Genomic DNA, 22,723 nt, shown 5'->3' with positions numbered 1-22,723 from the left:
TTGGCAATAATCATTTTTACTTAAGCAAATATAAAGTAGGCAGTTGCCCCTGGAACAGACAGCTGTTGGTGGAACCTTCTGGCAGCATAGCATGGATACCTGAGGATGTGGATGATCACTTCTTACTGGAGGTGGTCCATAAACTTAAATACCAAACTGCTGGTGCACAATTGATTTTTTTTTTATTTAAACAAATCTATTAACGACGCCGGAGGATTTACAGTATGTAGACTACAAGTGTATCTGATGCGTTAACCATCTCGCACCGTCATACTGTCTTTTAACCTGTATTGTGCCATAAGTTTCTGGTATTTTATGGTGTTAATACATCACCTGGTTAAAATTCAGAGGAAGTAATCACTGAAACTGTGTTGTACACATAACAGCAACTTAGTTAAAAAGAAGCACACGCACATTAGTCTCTGAGGCGGTAATGGATTTTTTTCAGTGATCATTTTTCAGTGATGTCAGGGACTTTTCAGACACTTTGTTTCCAACATATTTGTCAAATTCAGATTTTAAGGTCAGACCTCTGCAGTGTAAATCCATAGAGTTGTGATTTCATTCAGCTTAAAGTTACCCCATCAAGGTTGTGATTCAATAATAAAAAGCTATGAAAAAGTACAGTGCTGCCAGAAAGGATGAAGCCTTGCAGCTGACAGACAAGGAGGCAGCGTGCAATGAATTAAACACAAAATTGCGTTTTTGCCATATAACTCATCTGGCCAGGAGTTTCTCAGACAGGCAGCCAAATAGGACATGTAGAAAAAAAAAAGGTAAAAACGCTACTTCATGTGATACAGTGAAAGTCTCTTTGACATTGGCTTTAGGGTTCTTAATGTAATGCACAAATTAATTTGCATGATGAAGTCTCTTCTGCTTTAAGCCTTCTTCTTGATGAAAGGGCGAATGAGTGAGAGGAAAAAAAAGAGAAAAGAATAAGTGTGTGGGATACTGAAAAGTAATGTCAGCCAACCTTATTATGAGAAGGGAATGGATTAAGGGCATTGTTTGAGCTGGTAGAGGAGGTACCTTCCATACTGCTGCCTGCCATCTTATCTTGTCCCCCAACAGTGGTTTAATCTGTTGGTCGAGCATGCCTGCAAATAATTTCTGTCTGTCAGACAGACAATGGAGCTGTCACCTTGTTGTGCATCACGGATTACTGTACTGTGCATTCTGCCCCGCCCCTACAAAGAGCCCTGACAAAGGACTTAATTGAATGGCTAATTTGTGTGTGTTCCATGTGCGAACATGCATAAACACGAGCTTCAAGTCATCACGAAATGCATGCAGACTTGTTTTCGCATGCATACTCCCATCAGTAAGCACTCGCAAGTGCAGAGAAACAACCGTTCAAACCCACACACAAAGCTGGGTGCGCACACTCCCTATAGGAATTTATTTTGAGGCTACTTGTTCATTTAGTCTGATGTCAGGAATTATTGCTTCCAATCCTTATGGCTAAACTGTAAACAAATTCAATGGACCAGATTCAATTAACTCTGCCTAACCTAACATATAATTACATGAAAGCACAGAGTGAGAAGTAGAAGATAATGGAGTTTTTTTTCCCTTGAACCTTAACCCTACTTTTCCCATTTGTTTATCAAATTAATTTAAGCCAGTTGATTTGTTATGCTGTGGCTTAGATACATATAATCACCCATTTTAGCTTCATATTACACTTGTGCTTAGGCTAATTAATCCGCAATGTTTATCACGCATAAACAGTGATGGCTTTGCATTATACATCTACAGAAGTAAGGGTGTTTTAATTGTTCTCAAAAATGTTAATTATTTACAGTCAGAACAAATATCCAAAGACACATCTTTTTTGAAAAACACTAGTGAATGACTTTGGATGACATTGGTCTTAATGGTGGGTAAAAAACAGACACAGAACAAAATGCCATGATTGGTTTTAACAAAAGGACAAATACATAAAAAAAAAAGATTTTATTTAGTTTTTGAGAATAGAGTATAGAACTTCCCAGTGGAAAACCACGCTATCATCATTGTTCTGAGAAGGTCTGTGCAGGTTTTCTGAAGTGACAGCAGTGCTTCGTCTCATATGATGATGTGTTAAACAAAACACTGCCCACATGTTTGCCTTAAACTAAGTAGCCCTTAACTGCTTGGACAGACAGCAAGCTGTTGCACTTTATGTATTTGTTTATTTTCAAGATAAGGGGCCTCTTTTATGGATAAGCAGCTGACGCTTCCGCTCTGTCAAGCTGGGACAGGCTGAGGGAAGATAAAATAGAGTCTGTTAATCTGGTACTGGTGAGGAGAGAGAGCGATGTTATTGACCTACGCTGGCAGCAATGTGTTTCAATTATACACCGCCATCCATTTGTCAGGCAAGCAGAGCGATGGGCGGGGGCACGGGGTTCAGGCTTGGGTTAGAGTCATTCTCCATCACTTACGATGTGTCTTTGGAAAGCACTTTAATTGAATTACCCAATTTATTCTTCAAGCAACAATGCCCTGGCATAGACCCATCACGAGAGAAAATTAAATGCAAGTTTTAAACTCAGGCAGTTTACATGCTTCACATTTTCTTGGTGTACACATGGAAGGAGATGACTAACTTATGGTGACCGTCCAGAATAAACGTGTTTTGTTAATGTGAGTGCTGTGACTTTATCATGAAAATGTTATCTTACACTTTACACAGGACTTTTTGACACGCTGCCTGTTTGTTGCTAGTCACCCTTGTGAACTATGTCTATTCATTGTGTGACAGGTAAGAAAACACCTGGTGCTTTGGCTAAGTGAGAAATTAGAAGGCTAATACATTCCAAGCAAGTAAAATTTAACTTATTGTGCAGGAGATGCACAACCAACCCTTCAATAGTGCAAATGTTTTGTTGCAGTATTTGCTCATTTGTACAGAGTTCACATATCAAATTAATTTGGTTTCTCATGCAACCGAATGTCTCCATCTGTCTTTTTAGTTAAAACATTCTGTCAGCCAAAGCACGTTGTCAAGTCAAGTTGCGCTGCTACAGTCATGTTTTCCTTTTGTTTCACTGCTTGCAATCTTCCAAGCAGATTTCCTTGAATATTTTCCCCGATATTTGCAAATTGCACGAGGTTGAGTGTGATTAATTCTAATCAAGTTCAATTTATTCTGGAAGAGCAGCTGGAAGAGGCCTAAGTGTTGACTGCATTCAGTCTGCGAGCTGTCTGACAAGATGGCCAGCCTGTCGATCACCTAAGCCCCGGTTCCAGGTGTGGTTGAAGGTGCTCATCTCTGCTGCATGCTGGCCTACTTGCACTCTGGCCCTAACACCTGGCCGTTCACCAAACTCCGATCGTCAGTTCGTCTATTTTCACGAAGACAAGCCTCGCTGTCTGCTCAAGCTCTCTGTGTCTAATCAACAGTTTCTCTCTCCCAGTATCTCCAGAGCTCATCTTGTTAAGGACAAAGAATTGTGGATAAAAATGTACTCTCTATAAGCGTGTAATGTACACCAATTATGCTAATTTGCAGCGTTGCAGATGGCCCAGTGTTGATTGCAGTTTTAGGATCAGGGGAGGCCGTCTGAAATTCGAGTGCGGGAGTCACGTGACACTCATTACTGCACAACCTCAACCAAATATCCCTTTGTCACTTGTCATCCATCTGTGCTTACTATCTTTGACAGATAAGACTATGCAGAACTCTAGGCAGCTGAAGAGCTGCACAATAAGCAACGGAAAAGCACTGTTCCTAGTTTTAATTGGCATTTCCCTAGTTTTGCTGTATTTGGCCATGTTTTCTGAACAATGAGTATCGTAATCTAAAATGTCAGGGGATAAGATAATGTCCTAATGTAGGATTTCATTGCATTTTACAAATTAGACACTGAGAATACAGAGTACATTTTTAATGATGACAGTTAATAGAACCATCAAGATGTCTATTTTCAACTCTTTTCTTTGTCCCTTGGCGTCTACCTCGCTGGGATATGTATAGCTATCAACTCTCAGTATGCTGGCTCCAGGGGCAAGAAGAATCCTCTCGAAAATGCCAGTCCACTATGGGAACTGTGACATTCACGGCGTGCCAAGGTGTGCTGTGCGTTAGAAAAGCATGTGCAGTCAAATGTAAATTCATCATCGTCATCAGCCATGATGCTCTTTGTTCCGGCTATTCAGGCGAGTCAGTTTAGCCCCCATCTTCTTCTATGCCATGCTAAAGTGAGCCCATGCTGATGTTCAAATGAATGGAGTCCTTTCATGACGCCATGGCCACTGAACTCTGGAGGCTGCACATAGCCCTAAGTCCTGCAACCTTTGTGGCAGGGGGTTCCTGCCAGGCATGATTCCTGTTTAGTGAATAAGTGGGGTAATTATGGTGCAGTTGGGGCCATGCAGCAAATGTCACCAGCAGATAAACAGTAGGAGCAACTCTTCCGTAAAAGCCTAATTTATCCACCATGGACCTCCTGTAGCCTGCAGATGAATTAGGAGCAGTTGGGTGTAAAAAACAAACCAGCTTCTCTTGATTTCACTGGAGTTCAAGGATGCATATAATTGGAGAAACACTAGTTAACTGATAAGGCCCCAGGTTAAACCTTACTTTGTCACACACCAAATCTCTCATGCTGGTCTCAAACGGCAGCTGCTAGTTTGATGTGTGTATGCCTGGCATGTGTGGGCGCCTGATGTGTTATGACATGATAGAGATTTAACTGTTTCAGGGTGCATAGAAGCTCTTTTCATAGCTGCATTAGATACAAAATGTAACTAGTGGAAGCTATAGGTTCAAAATGACCCCTTGCACATATGGTTTTATGTGTTGCTATTAGAATGTGAATCTTACACTCTAGCCCCCTCCTCTGCATCTCTAAAAGGAAACCACATCCATTGCACTCCATTAAAGAGTGCCCACTCACGCGTGACTACAGGGCGGCCTTTATAACATCATGAGCCTAGGGAAATGGGAGAGTCAGCGAGCGTCATTCCATTACCTGCTGAAATGGATGCCCCTGTATCTCCTCCTTGATTAGCTTTGTCTCGAATAACAATGATAGCTTTAAGTATGTCTAATTGAGGCTGGCCTCACCCTCCCTCTCTCTGTGAAAGTGCTTACTCATTTTGTCTGTCCTTTTAATAATTACATTATCATTTTACGCCCCTGCCGGTTCCTTGGGAAGTGTGCCGGCGCTTGTGTTGAAGTGAAAGCTCATTATTGGAGTTGAATTATGTGCAGTTTATTGATCCCCATGGTGGATTATGGTGCTCTAAGTTAGTCTAGACAGAATAGTTAGCCAGATGACAGAGAGGAAACATAGAGGCCCCAGGGGAAAGATCTCTGGGCTCAGTGAGCAATTAATGCCTGCCAGGTAATGGAATTTAAGTTTACACTAAATCCACCAATGCCTTGGCATTTGAAGTGCCTTATAAAAAAAAACATTAGCCTAATGAGACGGTCAAGGGAACGAGAGGCATTCTTAACACACATTTTCTCTGTCACACACACTTGTCCTTTTCTCTGTTCTACTCGATCTTCTGAGCTCATCCCACACACAACAGCGCACAAACAGCCAACTATCACTGCTCCATTTTGATGCTCCTAATAGAAGGCGTATTGGAATGCATTTTAGAAACCAGTTTTTGTTTGATTGATAATGTTTAGTAGGCTCCATTTTAAAGACAGGCTTCGCTAATCTCCATCTTAGCCCCGGTGAGGCTGTTTGTGTGATAAAGCGCACAGTGAGTGGGGGAAAGGCCAAAGTGCTGAGTAAGAGGCCAAGCAGGACATTCATCTCTATAAAGCTGAGGGTCCGTTTTAAAGCTATCCATCATTATCTTGATGAACAGGGCACATTACCAACAGCAATGCCTCCTACCGCCAGGGCTAGCAGCGTGGTGTCCTTCAGTGGACTTGTAAGGACCTCAGTCTCGTGTGAAGTGACATTTTTTTTTTTCTGCAATGTTATGAACTTTTAAGTTGCATACTTGATGGTAAGCGGTTTACTTCCTGTCTCTATGTTCACCAGTTACTTGTAGATTGAGGTTTCGGGTAACTAGTAAATATGAGCTCAATGTGCACAATTAATTTTGGTCTCTACTAATTCTTGAGAATGGTTTTAAATAGATAATTGTTTTACTGTGTTCACCAGTTAGTAAAGTTAAATATACTCTGAACAGCCACAACGCTTTGACCATTCACCACTTAATCATAATCATGTTGTTTTAGATGTGGTAAGATGACCAGTGATTTGAGTTAATACAGAGAGACTATGAAAATACCCCAATTTAGGATATAGGATTATTAGGACCAATACCGATATTTGGTCATTTCAAAATCGATATATGGGCCAATTTTTTTCAAATTCTATTTTCAGGTGCGTAAAACATAAAATTTGTGTTTTTGTTCTTATTTATAATTTCTAAGATAAAATATTCTTGTTTTTTTCCTACAACAAGTCATGAATTACTCGTTTACTCTCTGCCTGACTCTCCTTACATCAGCTGGTTGTTGTGTTTGCAGTGTTGCCTATTGTGACAAAAGAAAATGAACAATGAAAGTGAACTGACATTACTGAAAATCAGCTTGATCATATTACAACATATCACCAGCAGGGTGTGCTAAAGCATGAAATTGTGTCCACTAGAGTGCCCTCTAGTGGACACAACTTGGAAAAATAAACACTCATAGAATGACTGAAGGGTGTTTCTTCCATCTTTTACCTTTTTTATTTTATTGCCTGTTATAAATGCTGATACCAGTATATTAGCAAATAGCTAACATCAGTGATCATAATACTACTGATGACCAGCAGAGTGTGCTGAAGCACCACTGTTAAAATAAATTTAAAACTCTTAAAGCAATTCAAAGAGTGAATTTTAGTGTGTTGCATGGTGTGTGTTACTAAAAATATTAGTTTTATAACTGCCATAACTCCACCAACCTTCAAATCAGCAGTTCCACTTGAAACTACCGAGCGGTGCAGTAGTCCACTTATAAACAATACTGATACGTATCCGCAAGTTAAAGCACGTGTCAGCAACTCACATACAAAACAAGTTTACCTCTCAATAAAGTTAATGCCCTTGTCACCTTAGCTGAAAAATGTCTTCAGTAACATGTGCTGGTGTTTTGAGACATGCAAGCACAAACACACCCATCACTTGGGGCACAATGCCAGTTGCTAAACTCTATTTTAAATGACAGCATTAATGAGAAATATTGGATAGTCAGGCAGAATGCTGCACCTGTTCATGTAGCCTTGCACATCCTGAAAGCGAATGAGGACGCAAGGAGCTTTACCCCGTAACGAGGCCAATAACTAGCTTAAAGCCTTTTTGTGCATGTTGTTTGCTTTAATGTGTCCTTGGCTCATGAGCCTTGATAATGTTAGTAAATACATACAGGAGTGTGGTGAAACTGGGCTGGAATCCACACATGGAGGAGGAAGGGAGTGTCACCAGGGAGAAGAGAGAAAAGAGAAGTGGATGATTAGACTGGTTTTACTGCTCCTCTGCCGACCTAGAAAAACAGCAGACCTGACCTTGCATAGCAGAACCCTTATATATCTAATGATCTCTGAGTAGCTTAATGATACAATGTTTTCTCTCTCCCACTCTTTCTCGCCGTTTTCCTTCCCTCTCACATTGCAGCTTTTCTCTCTCTTTTAGCACAAGCTTTTGCACACGCACACTAGTCCACACAGACACACACAAAGTACACAGCCTTGAAAAACCCAGTCAGCAGTTTGGGCTCGGAGTCTAGCAAATGAGCTGTCCTATTGAAATAGAAAAGAGAGTGCTCTATGCTGTGGAAAATGCTGCTATGGCAAGGCTTATAGAAGAGGGACGGAGGGAAAATTACTTGTTCGGACAAAGAAACATGAGAATGTCCTTTCACTACAAATGTACCAATTTACATTTGGACGGGGCAGATTACATCCATTTCTTCTATACTTTATTTCTTTTTTAGCCCTTTTTTTTTACCACCCTTACACCTCTTCTCATTATCATTCATAAAACGCCACTGTAAGTGCAGCGAGAGAGAGAAAAAAAAATTCCGATTCAAAAAAATTACCCTATTTTTCATTGATTCACTGTTCCTTTATCTCGTCCTAGGTACTCCATTGGTTTTTAACACTCCAAGTGTAGTTGGACTCCTGCAGTTTAATGGTGGTAGCACCGTTATACAGCTCAGTTGAATTGTATCAAAGATGACTAACCAGCCATAGTGCCATTCCTACAGCGGGGTACTAAATACTGTGTAGCAGTACAGTACACACCAATAGGAGTGCATTTTTTGAGATGATGGGTCTTAAGTGATTGATTTAACTTAGCGATCAAGAAATTTGACCACTGGGAAGTTTATTAAAAAAGAGAAAGAACACATTCTGGCCTTTTTGTCATTGTATAGAAGGAAAACTTTGGCTTAAGTCATTCATTTTTGGGCTTAATTCCCTCTCTTTGACTACTTAATGCGTACACCTCCGCTTTGTCCTGGTATTCCCCTTTCTTGCTGCACGCGGTAATTAAGATTCCATTTTCCTTTCAGTACGAACGTTAAAGTGGAGGGTTATCATTGGGCTTCTGTAAGCTCAGCCAATGAAACACCTATAGTGACCTCTCTGATTTCCCCAATAGGGGGTCCTCCCTCCCAATAACCCTCTCCCCCTCTTGGCCATCTTGTTGTGTGGTCTCCTCTCTTCAGTTCTCTCATTACTCCCTGTGTGAAGGCCCGGGCGATGGGTGGCATGGGAGGAGTGGGGCGGTTGCAGAGGAGGGCTTCTGTCCCTGGATGAGTGAGTGTGGATAAGAAGTTGTTTGAATTCATAATTGTGCTCTTGTGAAGGGGGAGATTTGTAAAGCAAGGCTGGGTTCATTGTGTGGCAGTGCGGGTCCGGTGGAGGGTGCGAGCTGCTCAAAGCTAATGTAATCTACGCTATTAGAGAGGGTTAATTAGCTGCTGAACTGGAGCCTGAAGAGCAGGCAGAGAAGGAGAGGCACGCAGAGTGAGACAGAGAGAGAGAGAGGGAGACGGAGGGCGGGCGGGCGGGCAGTAGGGATAGAGAGGTCTTCAGGGAGTCATTAGAGACTGCTTGTTGTAATACAGCCACACAGTCAATAAGGCTTCTCCTCTGAGGAGTTAGAAGAAAGGCGAAGAAAGGCATGGTGGGAGAGAGAGAGTTTCACACCGAGCTTGTGGACGTTAGCAGCTCTGCCACTGGACACATGCTAGGGAAATTCTTCCAACTTGTAACCTTGTAAAGGTTTTTACCGACAAAATCTGTCGTAAATCGATCAGTTCTCCACAAAAATGTATTTTTATAACACACCGTTAAATTGTAAAACATAATTTCATCATTGGGGTCAACTTTTTTTTCTTCTTTTTTTGTTTTCAAAACCAAAAAAATGCTCTGAAAAGTCAAAGTGTTTGGCTTCTGACTTTAAATACTTTAAATGCCTTATTTTTACTTTTTATTTATTTATTTGTGACTTCTTGCTGTCACGTCTTTTGTTATTAATTATTCCCTTTCACAGCTAGTAAGCAAGAAAACAAATCCCAAACCCAACCAAACAAAACAGAAATTGCACTCCAGGTTTCAATGTAATGAGTTAATTGTTTTTTTTTAATCAATATCCTTTAAGAAAGCATGCGTAAGTGTTCTGAAGCTCATCTATTGACCCACAGAGTTAAGTACCTAGAGCAGCTTGGTTCATTTACATAGAATATGTTGTTGAGTTGAGATAAAATGACCACAGATAGAGAGCAGACATCACATAGTTTCAGTGAAACTTTGGGAATTCAATGTGGAAACTTCTTATTCCAGCATAGTGAGTGGTCTTATTAGTCTATGTTAACATCCACAGAAATTAAGAGTTGCAAAATTTCAGGATGCAAAACTGTTGATTTCTTGAAAATGCATTAAAATGCTACTAATGCTAAATATTGGCTGTAGAAACCAAACCTGAAGAAAGAATATCGTATATTCCCTGCCTGCTAATTGTTTACATTGAACACAAAATGCATCAGTTTAATTAGACTACCAGGCCTGCATAATTTTATGTTCTTTTAGTTTAGCTTCTTATGAGTGTGCAAAGCCTAGCCTTAAAGTAGCTCATCTGAAGCACTGCAGGCCCCTGGCTAGCAGTTATATTTATCACCGTGTCCTCCAGTAGTCCATCCTATGCTGCCATGAGTCGCTCTGAGCAAAACTTCGCTTAAGACGGGTAGTTAGTGTCTGCTCCCTTGACAGATTTAATGCAGATTAATTACTTTCCCTGGCCCAAGCAATCCATTTTTGTGTGTTTGTGGATGTTTTTAGCTTTTTTTTTCTTGACCTTGGGGTGAAGTAAGACAGAAAGACAGAGAGAGGAAGGAAAAAAAGCCCTCCACACTAGACTTATACTCTCAATTTAATAGCCGAGTGAGGTGTTTCTCCTGCATCATCAGATCAATGGAGAGTAAATAGCCCGCACTTCTTGTTTCACAGAGCGGTATTGATCTTTTCCTCAGCCTCGGCTTCCCTTTCCCCAGCATCTCATGTCTTTCAACCCCTGGGACTGTGCTGATTGCCATAGATTGGACAAGCTAACAAGCGCATGATGAGGAACCAGGCTTTCTTTTCTTCTCATAGGCTGTTTCTTTTTTTTCCGTGTGGCACTGGCATGAACACACTCAGACAGACATACACAGAGGGACTTAAAAACATCAGATCTACACAGCTCGGCACCATAAAGGAATATGCTGTTTCTTTCTTGTTCCCTCTGTTGTGCCTGTTGTTCTGTCTTCATCTGTACTGAGAGGATCTGCTGTAGCTGTGCCCGTCTTAGGGATGTTTGCCAGACTGATGGAGTATACCTACTTAACTACACAATAACAGCAACCCAGAGATACTCAGAGTGTTTCTTCACCTCACTGGGAACTTTATTTTTTTTTCCAGCTGGCACCGTGTTTGTTCCAGAATCTTCCATCATCTCTGAAAATATCCCAAGTGGCCTGCGGAGAGCGACACACTCTGTTTGCTCTGGAGGATGGCAGTGTGGCGGCATGTGGGTAAGTTCGGTGTCAGTGCAGCAGACAGTTTGCCGAAGTCCAGATCTAAGGGGGATAGGAGGAGAGATAAGGAGGAAAACCCCTCCCCACATTCCATCCAGCTGATATTATTGCATAGATAAATGAGGGTTTGAAAAATTGTGCGTGTATGAGGATACGTTGATGAGAAATCATTGGCTAATTAAACTGTCTGTGTGTGCGGGAGTGCACTTGATTACATTTCTGTGCCTTTTCATTTCTTCCAAGCGTATAAAGTTGTAATAAATCTTGCTGGGTGTGGGTGAGACAGGTGCATGTGTTGCTGTGTGACTTAGGATCAATAAGAAGTGTGTTTATTGAATCCAGCAGTCTTTCCGTAAGGGCGGGGAAATAAACCAACTGGAATAAGCGATCAGATGTGCTTTTAAGGCTCATTACAAGCCTGTGTGGCATATAGATCTGCTTTTAAACAGGACCTTAGATTGGCTTATGCTTGAACACTGCAAATATTATACAGTATCAAAATTCAGAACCATATTAGAAAAACTTTAAATTACTTAGCTCTCTTGTTATTTATTTCCATGTTTATATGGCAATATGAATTTTTCTTTAGGGTATATGGTTTTATGGTAGGCTAATAGTGCCTGAATTGAGCAAGTTGGAATGATTTTGTTTCACATTTTTCTGTCATTGTCTTCCTTTTTATTTCTTTTCTGGTAACATGAGCAGCTGTTTGACCTACAGCTTGTCATTAAAACTGAAGACAATGAGCATAATCACAAAGGGAAAAAAAAAACGTTTTTTTATTATAAATAATCAGGACAAATGTATGATCAAGGGCTGTGAATTGTACATTGTGCAACAACTGACTGAAATAACTAATATCTGACGTTTAACCAGCAGAAACAAAGAAAATCGTGAAATACACATCAACGGTTTGGTGCTTATTCAGGCCATCAGTCAATCTTTCTATTAAAATGAGATGAGCTGTGCTTTTATGAAGCAAATTTAAATATCTAATTATTATTATGTTGTAGCTTAAAGGGGAAATCAAAACTGGTAGAAGTGACCTTGCCGGGCCTGGCTGTTCATATGCCATTGAAATAGCTGTATGCAAGTCTGTGCTAATAAACAGCTAAAAGGCTAATACGAAGAGTGACAGCATTAAGCGATGACAGTGCACTGTAAAAAAAGGTTTCACTTAACAGTTTGTGCCATGATTATCCTTGCTGATGGTGACACGTATAAGTTTTACTAGCGTTAGATTCTGTCCTCTTCCAAATTCAAAATTAGACCTCTTTAGTATTCTTTGGTAAGCTATACCAAGCTAAATCATGACTTCTTTCCTTTCTTATCTTCTCAGTGCTATCTCACCTTTTACCTGTAGCTGATTTAACCACAAATAAGACATAAATGCACTCCCATTCTTTCCTCTCATCGTGGCTCCCTGTGTTTGCATGTAATATTTTAGGCGACTCTGGAAGGGATGACAGTTCTAACTAGGCCTATTAGGTAACCCTCAGGGTGCCCTCAGCACTGATTTGAGCACCATTAATTTTCTATTATGGAGTGCTAAAGATGTGCCCCTGCACAGTCATTCACCTGGCTTATTGAGTCTCACACACACCAATTGTGGACTTTTCCAGGGCAGTGTTGCTCAGGGTTTAGTGCGACCCCTCTGGGGAGCTAATTTATTATTTGCAGATATTGATCTGGCAGGGTAGGCCAGCCAAGCCGTGGCCGATGTTGACTCTGCTCTGGCCTGTGGCGACTTTAACCCTTTACAGATTGAAGTAGACACACACTAGATGGAGGGCCAGTCGCTTTCAGTAGAGCTTTGAATTCCTTTGCTTTTACAGTGTTTTCTTTTTTTCCCGTTCTAATGATGAACTGATGGAAAAAAAAAATTTTCAAAAAGGAAAAGATACGTTTTATCTTTCGGGTGGTGAAGCTTTAAAAAAACAAGAAAAAATGAGCAGACACATTCACACGTGCACGTACACACAGAGAGGCGCACAGTGTCTGGCCTGTCCAAGGGAAATAAAATTACAGTTAAGAGGAAGGAAAACAAATTTAGAAGGTCAGACAAAACATTTATCAAGCTGTGTATGTCTGGTGGGTAAATAACGGAGGGACAGTAAAGGGCATGACTCTGAAACCAACAGATACCTGCAACAGATCATCACACAGTCTCAAGATTCACTGCAGAAAACGGATATTTCTCTGAGGGTCGCCTTTGCAGCATTTACTAATATTCTCCTCTGTATTGCAGTTTTATTTTGAACATAAAACTGAGTTATTACAGCATACACCCATGTGACTGAAATGAAAGTTGTCATGGAGAAAGAAAGAAAAAGATTGAAGCTGCATAGACATGTCTGCTTGTGGATAGATTAGAATATAGTACATACTGTACAGTACAGCATAGCCTACACTGAAAACTGAATCTTTTTCCCTGATTTTGGGCTTCAACTAATAAAGGTTATGCATGTGCATTGTGTACATTTAAGTTGGAGTGCATATAATTTAATTTATTGTGATTATAAATAATGAAATAATCACCAAAGAAAGGGTGAGATTAAATAAAAACAATACTTCTAAATTTAAATCGATCACAGTGTAAGAGAAAACTTTTCCTTAAAATTGGATAAATATTCATTACATATGTTGTACAGTGCTTTTACAACTTAAGCTATATATAAAGGCTGTTTAAGAGTGTATAAGAAGAGTGTATAATAAGAGCAAATTGCAGCTATTAAAAAGAATATAATGTCATGCAGAAATATTCCCCATCAGTCCTGTGCTATGATGTCATTGAAATGACTCGAGCCAAAAACAGACTTCTGAGGGAGATGAACAAGACAGGACATGAACATTGCATGAAATCCAATATCCAGATGTGAAATCTGTGCACATGTGCATCGCGTCGGATTGTTCTGTTTTGCTTAGTTTATTTATCCATTTATGTCCTCATCGCGCATCTACTCTATTAACTTACTATCCAACACTAGTACTCACCAAACACAAACAGTCATGCCCAGGGACTAATAAGCAGAGTCCCCCAGGCCTCCTCAAGGCCTTGCAACAACCTCATTGTCACCCTGACCTGTATTTAATGCTCCCACTGAACCTCGGAGGCCAGACAGCAGTTTGCCTGTGTGTGTCTGTGTGTTTGCCTGTGTGTTTCCGAGCCAAGTAATTCACAGGAGATATAACCAAGAAAAAGCACAAAAAAAAAGAAAAGAAAAAGGAAAAAGAAAACAAAAGCTGTAGATTAGAAAACCATGGGGGTGTCCTATGATGAATGCTAGGTAGAGGGAGGGGAGCATGATGATAGATGTCCAGAAAGGAATTACGGAGGAAAATAGACCACCATTTTCCTTTTATACCAGTTGTTATGATAGCGTTCGGAATAATCTTTTACAACCTAGAATAAAAAATAAAGGTCACGAAATTATCTAGAGATAAAAGTGCCTCCAACTAATCCACATTTGTCCATATTACTTCTGTAAAGACCATTTCATGGTTGACAGGCCTGTCTTTTGTTGAATTTGGCAGAACCTGAGGAGATGGTACATATCCATCTTCCATGTTTGTGTGAGTCACTGAAACAGAGGTGGAGGTCAGAGAGAAGACATCCCTGATGAGGAAACATGATGGAGTGGATTTTCCACTGTTTTGCTGAATAACCTCTGCTAATGCTGTTACACAAGTAGCAGCAATCCGCCCATTGAGCCCTGGCAGGTAGGAGGACAGAGGGAGGAAGCCACCATCTTTACAAAACATCACATGCCACAGCCAAAACTCAAATGTCTGAGTGTTACTAGAAAGTGAAGTCTGTGGAGGCTCTCATCACAGCTGCTCATGTTCTGAGACCAAGAAGCACAAGTCAAGGGGAAGAAAAAGTAAAAGAAAGTGAAACACATCTAACTGGGACAAATACGATATTACACATTATCCCTTATTTTGTAATGTCTCTGGCATATTTTTGAGCTTTTCATCAACCAGATCAGTCTGCTACGAAAGAACAGGGTAGGCTTTCCTTTTATGCTGTGTCTCTAAATATGTCATTATCAGACTCGATCTGCTCTCAGCTGCTGGAGATAAGTCCAGCATTTGGTCCAGACTGATTAAACACAAGCGGGCATGCCTAGATTGAACATAAAGCCGTGTGGAATTTTTATATCCAGCTTCTTTTACTTAAAATGGTACATGCTTTTAGTTTATCATGAAATTTTTTCATTGGATTTACATCCATTAAAGAGCTTTGGAACCTGTGCCATTACAAATTGCTCTATATGTAAAAGGAGTAAATGTGGTTCTAAAGCAACACAGTTGTCAATAAGCATCAAGCAGCCGTCGCTGACGTGCCTGCTGTCTCATCAGTAATCTGGCCATACACAGCACAGCATTGATGAAAACGTCTTATTTCAACTCCATGGTGCCTTGAGAAGGCAAAGCAAATCAGCAAATGTTCGTGAATTTGACAGAACAAGCGTGGAAATTCTATGACAACTAGTTGGATTCGGTGAGCCGAGTGCCAGTACTTTGCATTAAGTTACACTAAGCGCTAATTGGATGCTACCTGGCTCTACATCACTAGCAGCTCTGAACAGGATCAGGATCTGGCTCTGACTAACAGCAAGCTCTCTGGTGTTCCTGGCTGATTACCCTCAGCAAAGGGAAAACCGAAATGATGATGAGAAAAAAATCCCTTCTCTTCTCTCACACAAGCCCTTGGCCCTGTTGGCACTGTGCTAGCTTTTTGATTTTTCCTGATGTCCCTGAAATTGATTTTCAGCCATGATTGCATCGCTTCTCTGAGGATAATCAAAGATTTTGAATAATTGCTGCAGTATGACTATACAATGGGGAATGACAAGAATAGTGGCAACTTCCCCTTGCTGTCTTCTATAGAATAATTTTAACAGAGCACTACCGTATGACTTCACAACATACCTCTGAAATGGTTCCCAGTTGTAAGCATGACACCATATGTTTGATTGGACATCCTAATAAGAACCCTGCCTAGGTTTTACAGTCGCTGAAAGATACCTTTGTGTCACAGCTTTGGAAATCTGTTCTTCAAAGAAAACTATTATTTGGGTAGTCAATAAGTAATCTACAGATTTTTTTTTCTAGGCTTTCATTTGACTAGTCAAATCAGCTGTGGGGGGAAAAAAAACAAACAAGAAAAGTTGATGTCCCGTTTCCTTTTTCCTGCTTAATCTTGCTGCCATCGATTTAAAAACATCCCGAGGAAGTCGCTTTGTACTGTTAGTCTTAGCTGCCTCATATGAGAGAGACATCAGCATCCTGGAGCCACCCTTTTATGCCACAGTGAAAGATGGTCTCTCATGTAACGCAGGGATGTAACCAGTGTTTGCAAGGGGAGAAACAGATTGATTATAGGGCGAGGGAAGATTAATAAGCTGCACGGGGCAGTTATGACACCCATTGTTTCACACATGCCTTGTAGAGGTGTGCCTCCCAAAATGCATCATCGTATAAAATATTGACCTAAAACATATCATTACTCTTTCTTGTGCATGCTTGCTTTGCTCTTGGAAGGAGGTTTCTAAACAGTAATAAACTGTCCTTTTTTCTTTTCTTTTTTTTGAGAAACTGCTCTGGATTCTTGAACAAAAGCAATATATACTGTATGGTTTGTCAGAATGGACTCAGAATCTTATCATGTGCCAAGAGAGCAGAATCAGGGGCACTAGAAACAGGCGGAGGCCATATTGTCTACTGCCAACACTTAATAAAAGCCCCCGTCTCTCTGCTAGCAGTGTACTGCGAGGAGGGATCTGCCCCTGACAGAAGAGCCAGACAAATGCAAGACCTCTGGCCCTATAGTAGGAGGCTGGATGTTGGGGTTTGACGCAACCTTGAGGAATAAACTGCACGACCCCGACAACTTGTTTACTTTTTCATAAGGGCCCATTGTTGCTTACTATGTAAGGCCGGGTGCTGAGAGTTATGACTAGAATGAAATTCCTGCGGGCGTCATGCTGTAAATGGCAGTACTCACTATTTGGTAGTATTGATTTAGTTTACAATGCTGAGCCGTTTAGAGCCTGAACTCATTTCGCACAATAACCTTGAGCTGTTGCTGACACTACTCAGTATCACACGATTACAAGTCAATAAAGTTCTCTTATATCTTAGCTCATTTGGTGGAAAGAAAAACTAAGGATTCCTGTAGATATTTTATAGGAGCAACTAAAAACATGGAGAGTTGTCTTGTCTCCTTGGGTTTGTGAGTTTAAGACTTGACAGCAAGACTAATTTACCCTGTAGGAGTTTTTTCTTTGTCTTTTTTTTCCTGGATTAAGTGGAAAAGTTGTGCCATCAGAAAATAACCTGAAAGTCACTTTGAAAAACAGGCCTCCTCAGGTTTCATGTAAGAAAGGCTAAAACGACAAGTTTAAAATACAAACTAAAGCATACAGACCAGATAACTATAAACTGATTGTTCACGTAATCTCAAATGCAGCATTAGACAACAGCTAGCCATGATAGTCAGTATGCAACATGTTTATGTTAACACTGTCTTTGATTAAAAAAAGGGGGCCACTGGTAACATTTGGTAACTTTAGTAATAGACTAAGGGATGGCATTTTGGCTTTATTGGACAAAGTAAAAGTGCAGCTGAAGAAAATACAACTTTTACAATCAGAGTTATTTTAAAGCCATATAATGATAAAATAATTTAAAAAAAAGATTAAACCACAACATTCACTATCAACAGCTTTTGGATGCTGTCATGGATGAGGAAATAATACTTTGCATAACAAAAATCTTTAGCACAAAATGTTTTAAGTGCTAATGGCATTTCTGTATGAAGACTGAAGTGTATTCCAATTAGTCAAATGGCAAAGCTAGATGTTATCTAAAATTAGCTTTCATGTGAGATTTTCTACCCTTGTTTTTTCTATTACTAGCTAGAGGCATGACTTTGTTCCCCTTTCTATTTAATTTGCTGCCAACCTGTTTTATTTATTTATGTGCTTGCAGAAATTGCCTTTTGACCTTGATGATTACAAAAAGTAAGTGAATCGAAAAGGCATTGATACCCAGAATTCACTTGGCTGGTGCGCAAGGTTATTCATCTTGCTACCTCAGTGCGGTTTCAGTTTTGCAGTGGTCACATTTTACTTCTCGCCACACTGTTTTCATTATCTTGGGAGGGCAGAGGAGAGGTTTTTGCCAGTGCCCTTATAAACTTCCATTTCCAATTCAGTACACCATAGATGCCCCCCCCCCCCCCCCCCCCACCTACACACACACACACACACACACACACACACACACACACACACACACACACACTGCACCATCTGCAACAGAGACACTGACACTGAGAATGTTCATAACATGAGAAAAAAGTGACCATTTCTGCGCTTTACAGAAGCCCGGATGATAGAAGGCACGACACTGCCACAGTTTTGTGGCGGAACGATCACAGAGCGAGAATATTCGCAGAATTTGGAATTCTCTCTCTTGGTCCAGGATCAAGGCGTGTAACAGAGGTGATGTTCACCCTCAAAAGATCCATTTTGAATAACAAAAAAACAATGTGTATGCATTTACAAAGTCATTCAGGGACTTTATCCATGAAAACTGAAGATCATCTTCTCATTCACCTCCAGGGTGCATTCAGCGCTGCTTCTATTTTTTAAATCACTCCCTGAAGTCTCCTTATCATTGGCGCTGTGTACTCTGCGGTTTCAGTGCAGACCTCAAACTTGTGTGGTGACATCAACTTCTGTTTGAAACTCACACAAATTTAATGTGGATGATCACCGCTGGTGGCAAAAGCTGGATCTTCAGCAAAACCTATTTCAGTAGTTTTTATTCGGCAAATCCACAATTTCCAAGCTTGGTGAGACTACAAGCGTGTTTGCACAATTTGTGCACTTTATTTTTGGCTATTCATACTTCCATAAAATATATATATTTACTTTTATTTAACACTTTTAATACTTGGAGACATATATTTTTAACACAATATATATATATATAAAAAATCTATTGTGTGTTCTGCGAAGTTAAAGTTAAATGTGTGAAAAGTATAGTGAAGGAAAGAGAAGCAAGGAAGCTGTAGGGTGAGAAATAAAAGAGAAGCTCATTTGGGCTCTCCAGGATTTCAGTGTTTTCTCTGTTGCCCTTTCAAGCTTAGAGAGGCCCGGTGGGGGCTGGTGTGTGAGTCTGGAGTGCAGGGAGCACGGGGCACTGTGTAGGCCGAGGCTCAGCATCTGCCAGCCCAGACTGTCCGTGGTTTGTTCCTTTTCCAGCACATTCTTATGTAATTATCTGTGATAAACTCCTCTGCAGTCAAGCCACAAATCCACATGTCAGAGGCCTGGCTTACTCAACAGCTCTGAGAAAGCCACATGCACACAAGGCCTTGAAGAAGCATGAAAACGCACACACACACACGCACACATTTATAGATACAGACAAATGTGCATTTTCACACACCTACTCGCTCTTAGAGTCACACAAACAAAAGTTTGTGCTGCAGTGACAAGTGGGGTTTGTGTTTTCGAGCCAGAGGATGGAGGGTATAATCCTGGTTTCCAGATTGACACTCAGCAGAGTTCAGCAGACTTCAGGGGTTCCTGTCATGCCCAGCACTTCCGCCTCCAAGTTCTAAGTTACTCTAAGCGCTAAGTTCCCGAAAGTCCCCATGACAAATAACCTGCTGATATACTCCACTTTACCAGAATCAGCGCTACGAGAAGTCCTGCCTCTACTTTCTGGCTGTGTCAAAGCTTGTCACAGCTTATCAGATAGAAGTGAGAGTTATTTTGTTCAGTATTTCATGACCCTCTCTTGTTTCTTTCCTAACACTTACCTTGGAAATGTTGTTTATACCATTATAATTAGCCATCCGTGCATGCACATTCTTAAGATAATCATATTTTGTACCATATTTTGCTACAAATTGGGACACAAAAATGAAGAACAATGGCCTGGTTTTGAGTTCAAAGAAATAATAACCATATTATTCTCTTGCCATGTTTTTTTACAAGGGTTCTTGGATCTTCGTTTTGCTGTGTATTATCTAGTCTGATGCCAGCAGAACAGGGGCAGGGGATGACAATGGAGTGGTGTACTGCGGAAGAGTGAAGCCTGTGCCAGCAGGATAAGAGAGAGAGTGAAAAACAGAAGAGGGTGGGGGTTTCATTAGCATAACTAGCGGGATGCCCAGAACCTTTCTGGAGTGGCATGTTTACGGCACCACGCTTGGCAAGAGCACACTCATTTTATAGGGTTTATTAAGGAGACAAGGGGAGACACAAGCAGGATTTGGGATATTGTCGGCATGTGTGCGTTTGTCCTTGCATGCATGTGTATGCGGGCGAGCGAGCATCTACTTTTATTCGTCTGTTTGCTTGTTTTGTTTGCATGTGTGGGGTCCGAGAGGAGGTGCACGCTTGGTTTCAGGGGCTGCGTGGCAGCATCTAGCCCAACTACTTTTACATGTTTGTATTTTGGCTTAAGTGCCCTTTAAAGCCAATGAAATAGAAAGTGCATTCATAAGCCAATCCTCAAGAATGATCCCATTTCAGAGGAGCAAAGAATGGGGCTCTTTGTTGTGCTCTGGCTCCTTTCATCTCTCTTAGGTCATTTTCACAGAGCAAACAGGGAGACTCATTATCAACCTGCACCTGAGAGGTCAGAACCTGAACTCTCCCCCCTTTCCTCTCTCCCCGAATGCCCTCCTCCCCCTTCCCACCCAAGCCGTGCTGCCGCTCACTGCTACCCTGGTCCGCACTCGGGTTTATTAGCGCAGAACATCTTTTCCAGTGACTGAGCTTGCCCTTATTGTCTACAGCGGTCAGGGTCAAGTCAAGGGCGCTCAGCCTAGATTGGAATCATTTGTCACATGGTCCCGGACTGGAGCTGATTTCAGCAGAGGCCAGGGTGAGGTACACAGCGATTCCAACACCACCTCTGACACGAGGAGCAGGGGAGGGCAGCCACCGGACTACGCAGATGGCCTCAACATATTACACAGCCAGTGCTTGCCAACAAAAGAACCGCTCCTTTTTCGTTTTTTTTTTTTTTTTGCTTTCTAATATAAGAGGAATAATTTGAACATGCTCTTTGAATAGTAAGGACATATGCCTCCAAGCGTTTAGGTGTTGCTGGCACCTCCCTCTGACAGTCCAAAAATTCCTTCATGAGTGACTGTGGTAATGACTGCATCTTTTAAGTCAGAACCCTCCCCCCCCCCCCCCCCCCCCCCCCACACACACACACACACACACACACACAGTTTTTAATTTAAAAAAAAGAAAAAGTAAAACACATTTATGCAGAGAACTTATCGTTTTGCTGTGCAAAGTGTTGCAATTTCATCCAGTAGCTTGGGGAAGGTTTTTTTTTTCTTTTTTTTGCCCCTTCCACCTTCTTCCTGTCTTCATGGTCAGCAGCAGCTTGCATGAACAATGGATCGTGCTGAGGTAGCATGTGGAAAATTACTTTAATACACCATATAGAATGGCTTATTGCTTTGGTCAATAGGACTGCAGTGAAGATGTTGTAGCCTGCCGCTTGGGAAGGTTAGACCTGTCAAAGGGCCACAGTGACTGATACCCAGACCCTGCTTATGAGGTCTGTGCACATGTGCGTATGTGTGCTGGTGGGAGAGGGAGGGAGTCTGACAAGCAAAGTTATAAAGGTTACATATGACACACACCTTGCCATTAAGCCTTAGATTAGACTATATTTTTTCTTACTTTTACATTTAAGACTGTGTTGGACATGGCATACCATCAAGTTAGCACTAAAGTTGCTAGGCCATAAAATATCTAACCTAATAAATATAAAAAATCCTGAATCAAATAAGCAGTATGTTTTTAGCAACTTGCAAAAGCAAGAAAAGTGAAAATACAGGGGGGAGAAAAACAAGGGGAAATGAAAGATTGAGCATCAGGCAATTTTAGCTTGTTTTCCCTCAGAGAGGGCAAGTGTGGAGGTGAAGGTCACAGAGACTAAGCACACAGCTCATAAACAGCACAGCTGGAGGAATCATTGAAATATAGCCCTTTGTTTTCTTGGGGCCGTAATTGGCCCAGGAGCCTTCTTCCCCTTCCCGCTCTCTCTCTTTCGCTGTGCCTCTCGTTTTCTCTGCACGTGTTTTGCACCAGCGTAGTGCAGTTTAGAGACCTAGTTGGCAAAGGCTAATGACTTTGGGGTTAAAGGGCACACCTGCGGTCACGGAAACAATACACATTACAATAAATACAGAAAAAACATAAACATACTGGGAAATAACAGTCACGGGCATAGCTACCACCACCAGGTTTTGTTTTGTTTTTTTGGTTGGTCGAAACTTAATACAGGCAAAATACTGTTAATATTTTTATAATTCGCTCTCTAGGTAGAGCAATTATTATTTTTCCACATTAAAATAATTGAAGTCCAAGAGCAGGTTGTGTTTTACCACCAAACCAGATGCAAACCATGTGCTAATTTCAGTAGTGTCAAAAGTCAGCTATATTTTATTTTTTAAAAGTTTCTGTCTCCAAAAATAACACAGTGATTGTTTCCAATGATATGTAAAGCAGTTAAAATCTTATAATTGGTACCCTTTTCAATTACCTCAGCCAATGGTTTACTTATCTCTTCTTTCTTCCTTTGGAAGGAATAACAATGATGGTGAGTTTAAATGAGCCCTTTCCTAACTTTCATACTAGTCTGCTTTTAATG

At 40.9% G+C, this 22,723-nt stretch overlaps 1 protein-coding gene across 3 annotated transcripts in view; it reads left to right on the top strand.

Moving 5' to 3' along the window:
* LOC146696829 (uncharacterized) overlaps positions 1-22,723 on the top strand; it is a 311,434-nt gene that overhangs the window by 70,615 nt on the left and 218,096 nt on the right. For all 3 annotated transcript variants that reach the window (XM_085475149.1, XM_085475148.1, XM_085475150.1), the window contains exon 5: positions 10,905-11,017. In XM_085475149.1, the coding sequence (XP_085331275.1) occupies positions 10,905-11,017 (113 nt within the window). The remainder of the gene's footprint in view (positions 1-10,904; positions 11,018-22,723) is intronic.

Source organism: Copadichromis virginalis, linkage group LG12 (genome assembly GCF_057382275.1).
Source record: "Copadichromis virginalis isolate Kocher_CV1m ecotype Utaka linkage group LG12, C_Virginalis_male_GT1.1, whole genome shotgun sequence".
Taxonomy (NCBI): domain Eukaryota; kingdom Metazoa; phylum Chordata; class Actinopteri; order Cichliformes; family Cichlidae; genus Copadichromis; species Copadichromis virginalis.
The sequence above is the reverse complement of the archived record's forward strand: the minus strand, read 5'-3'. Positions and strand labels throughout refer to the sequence as shown.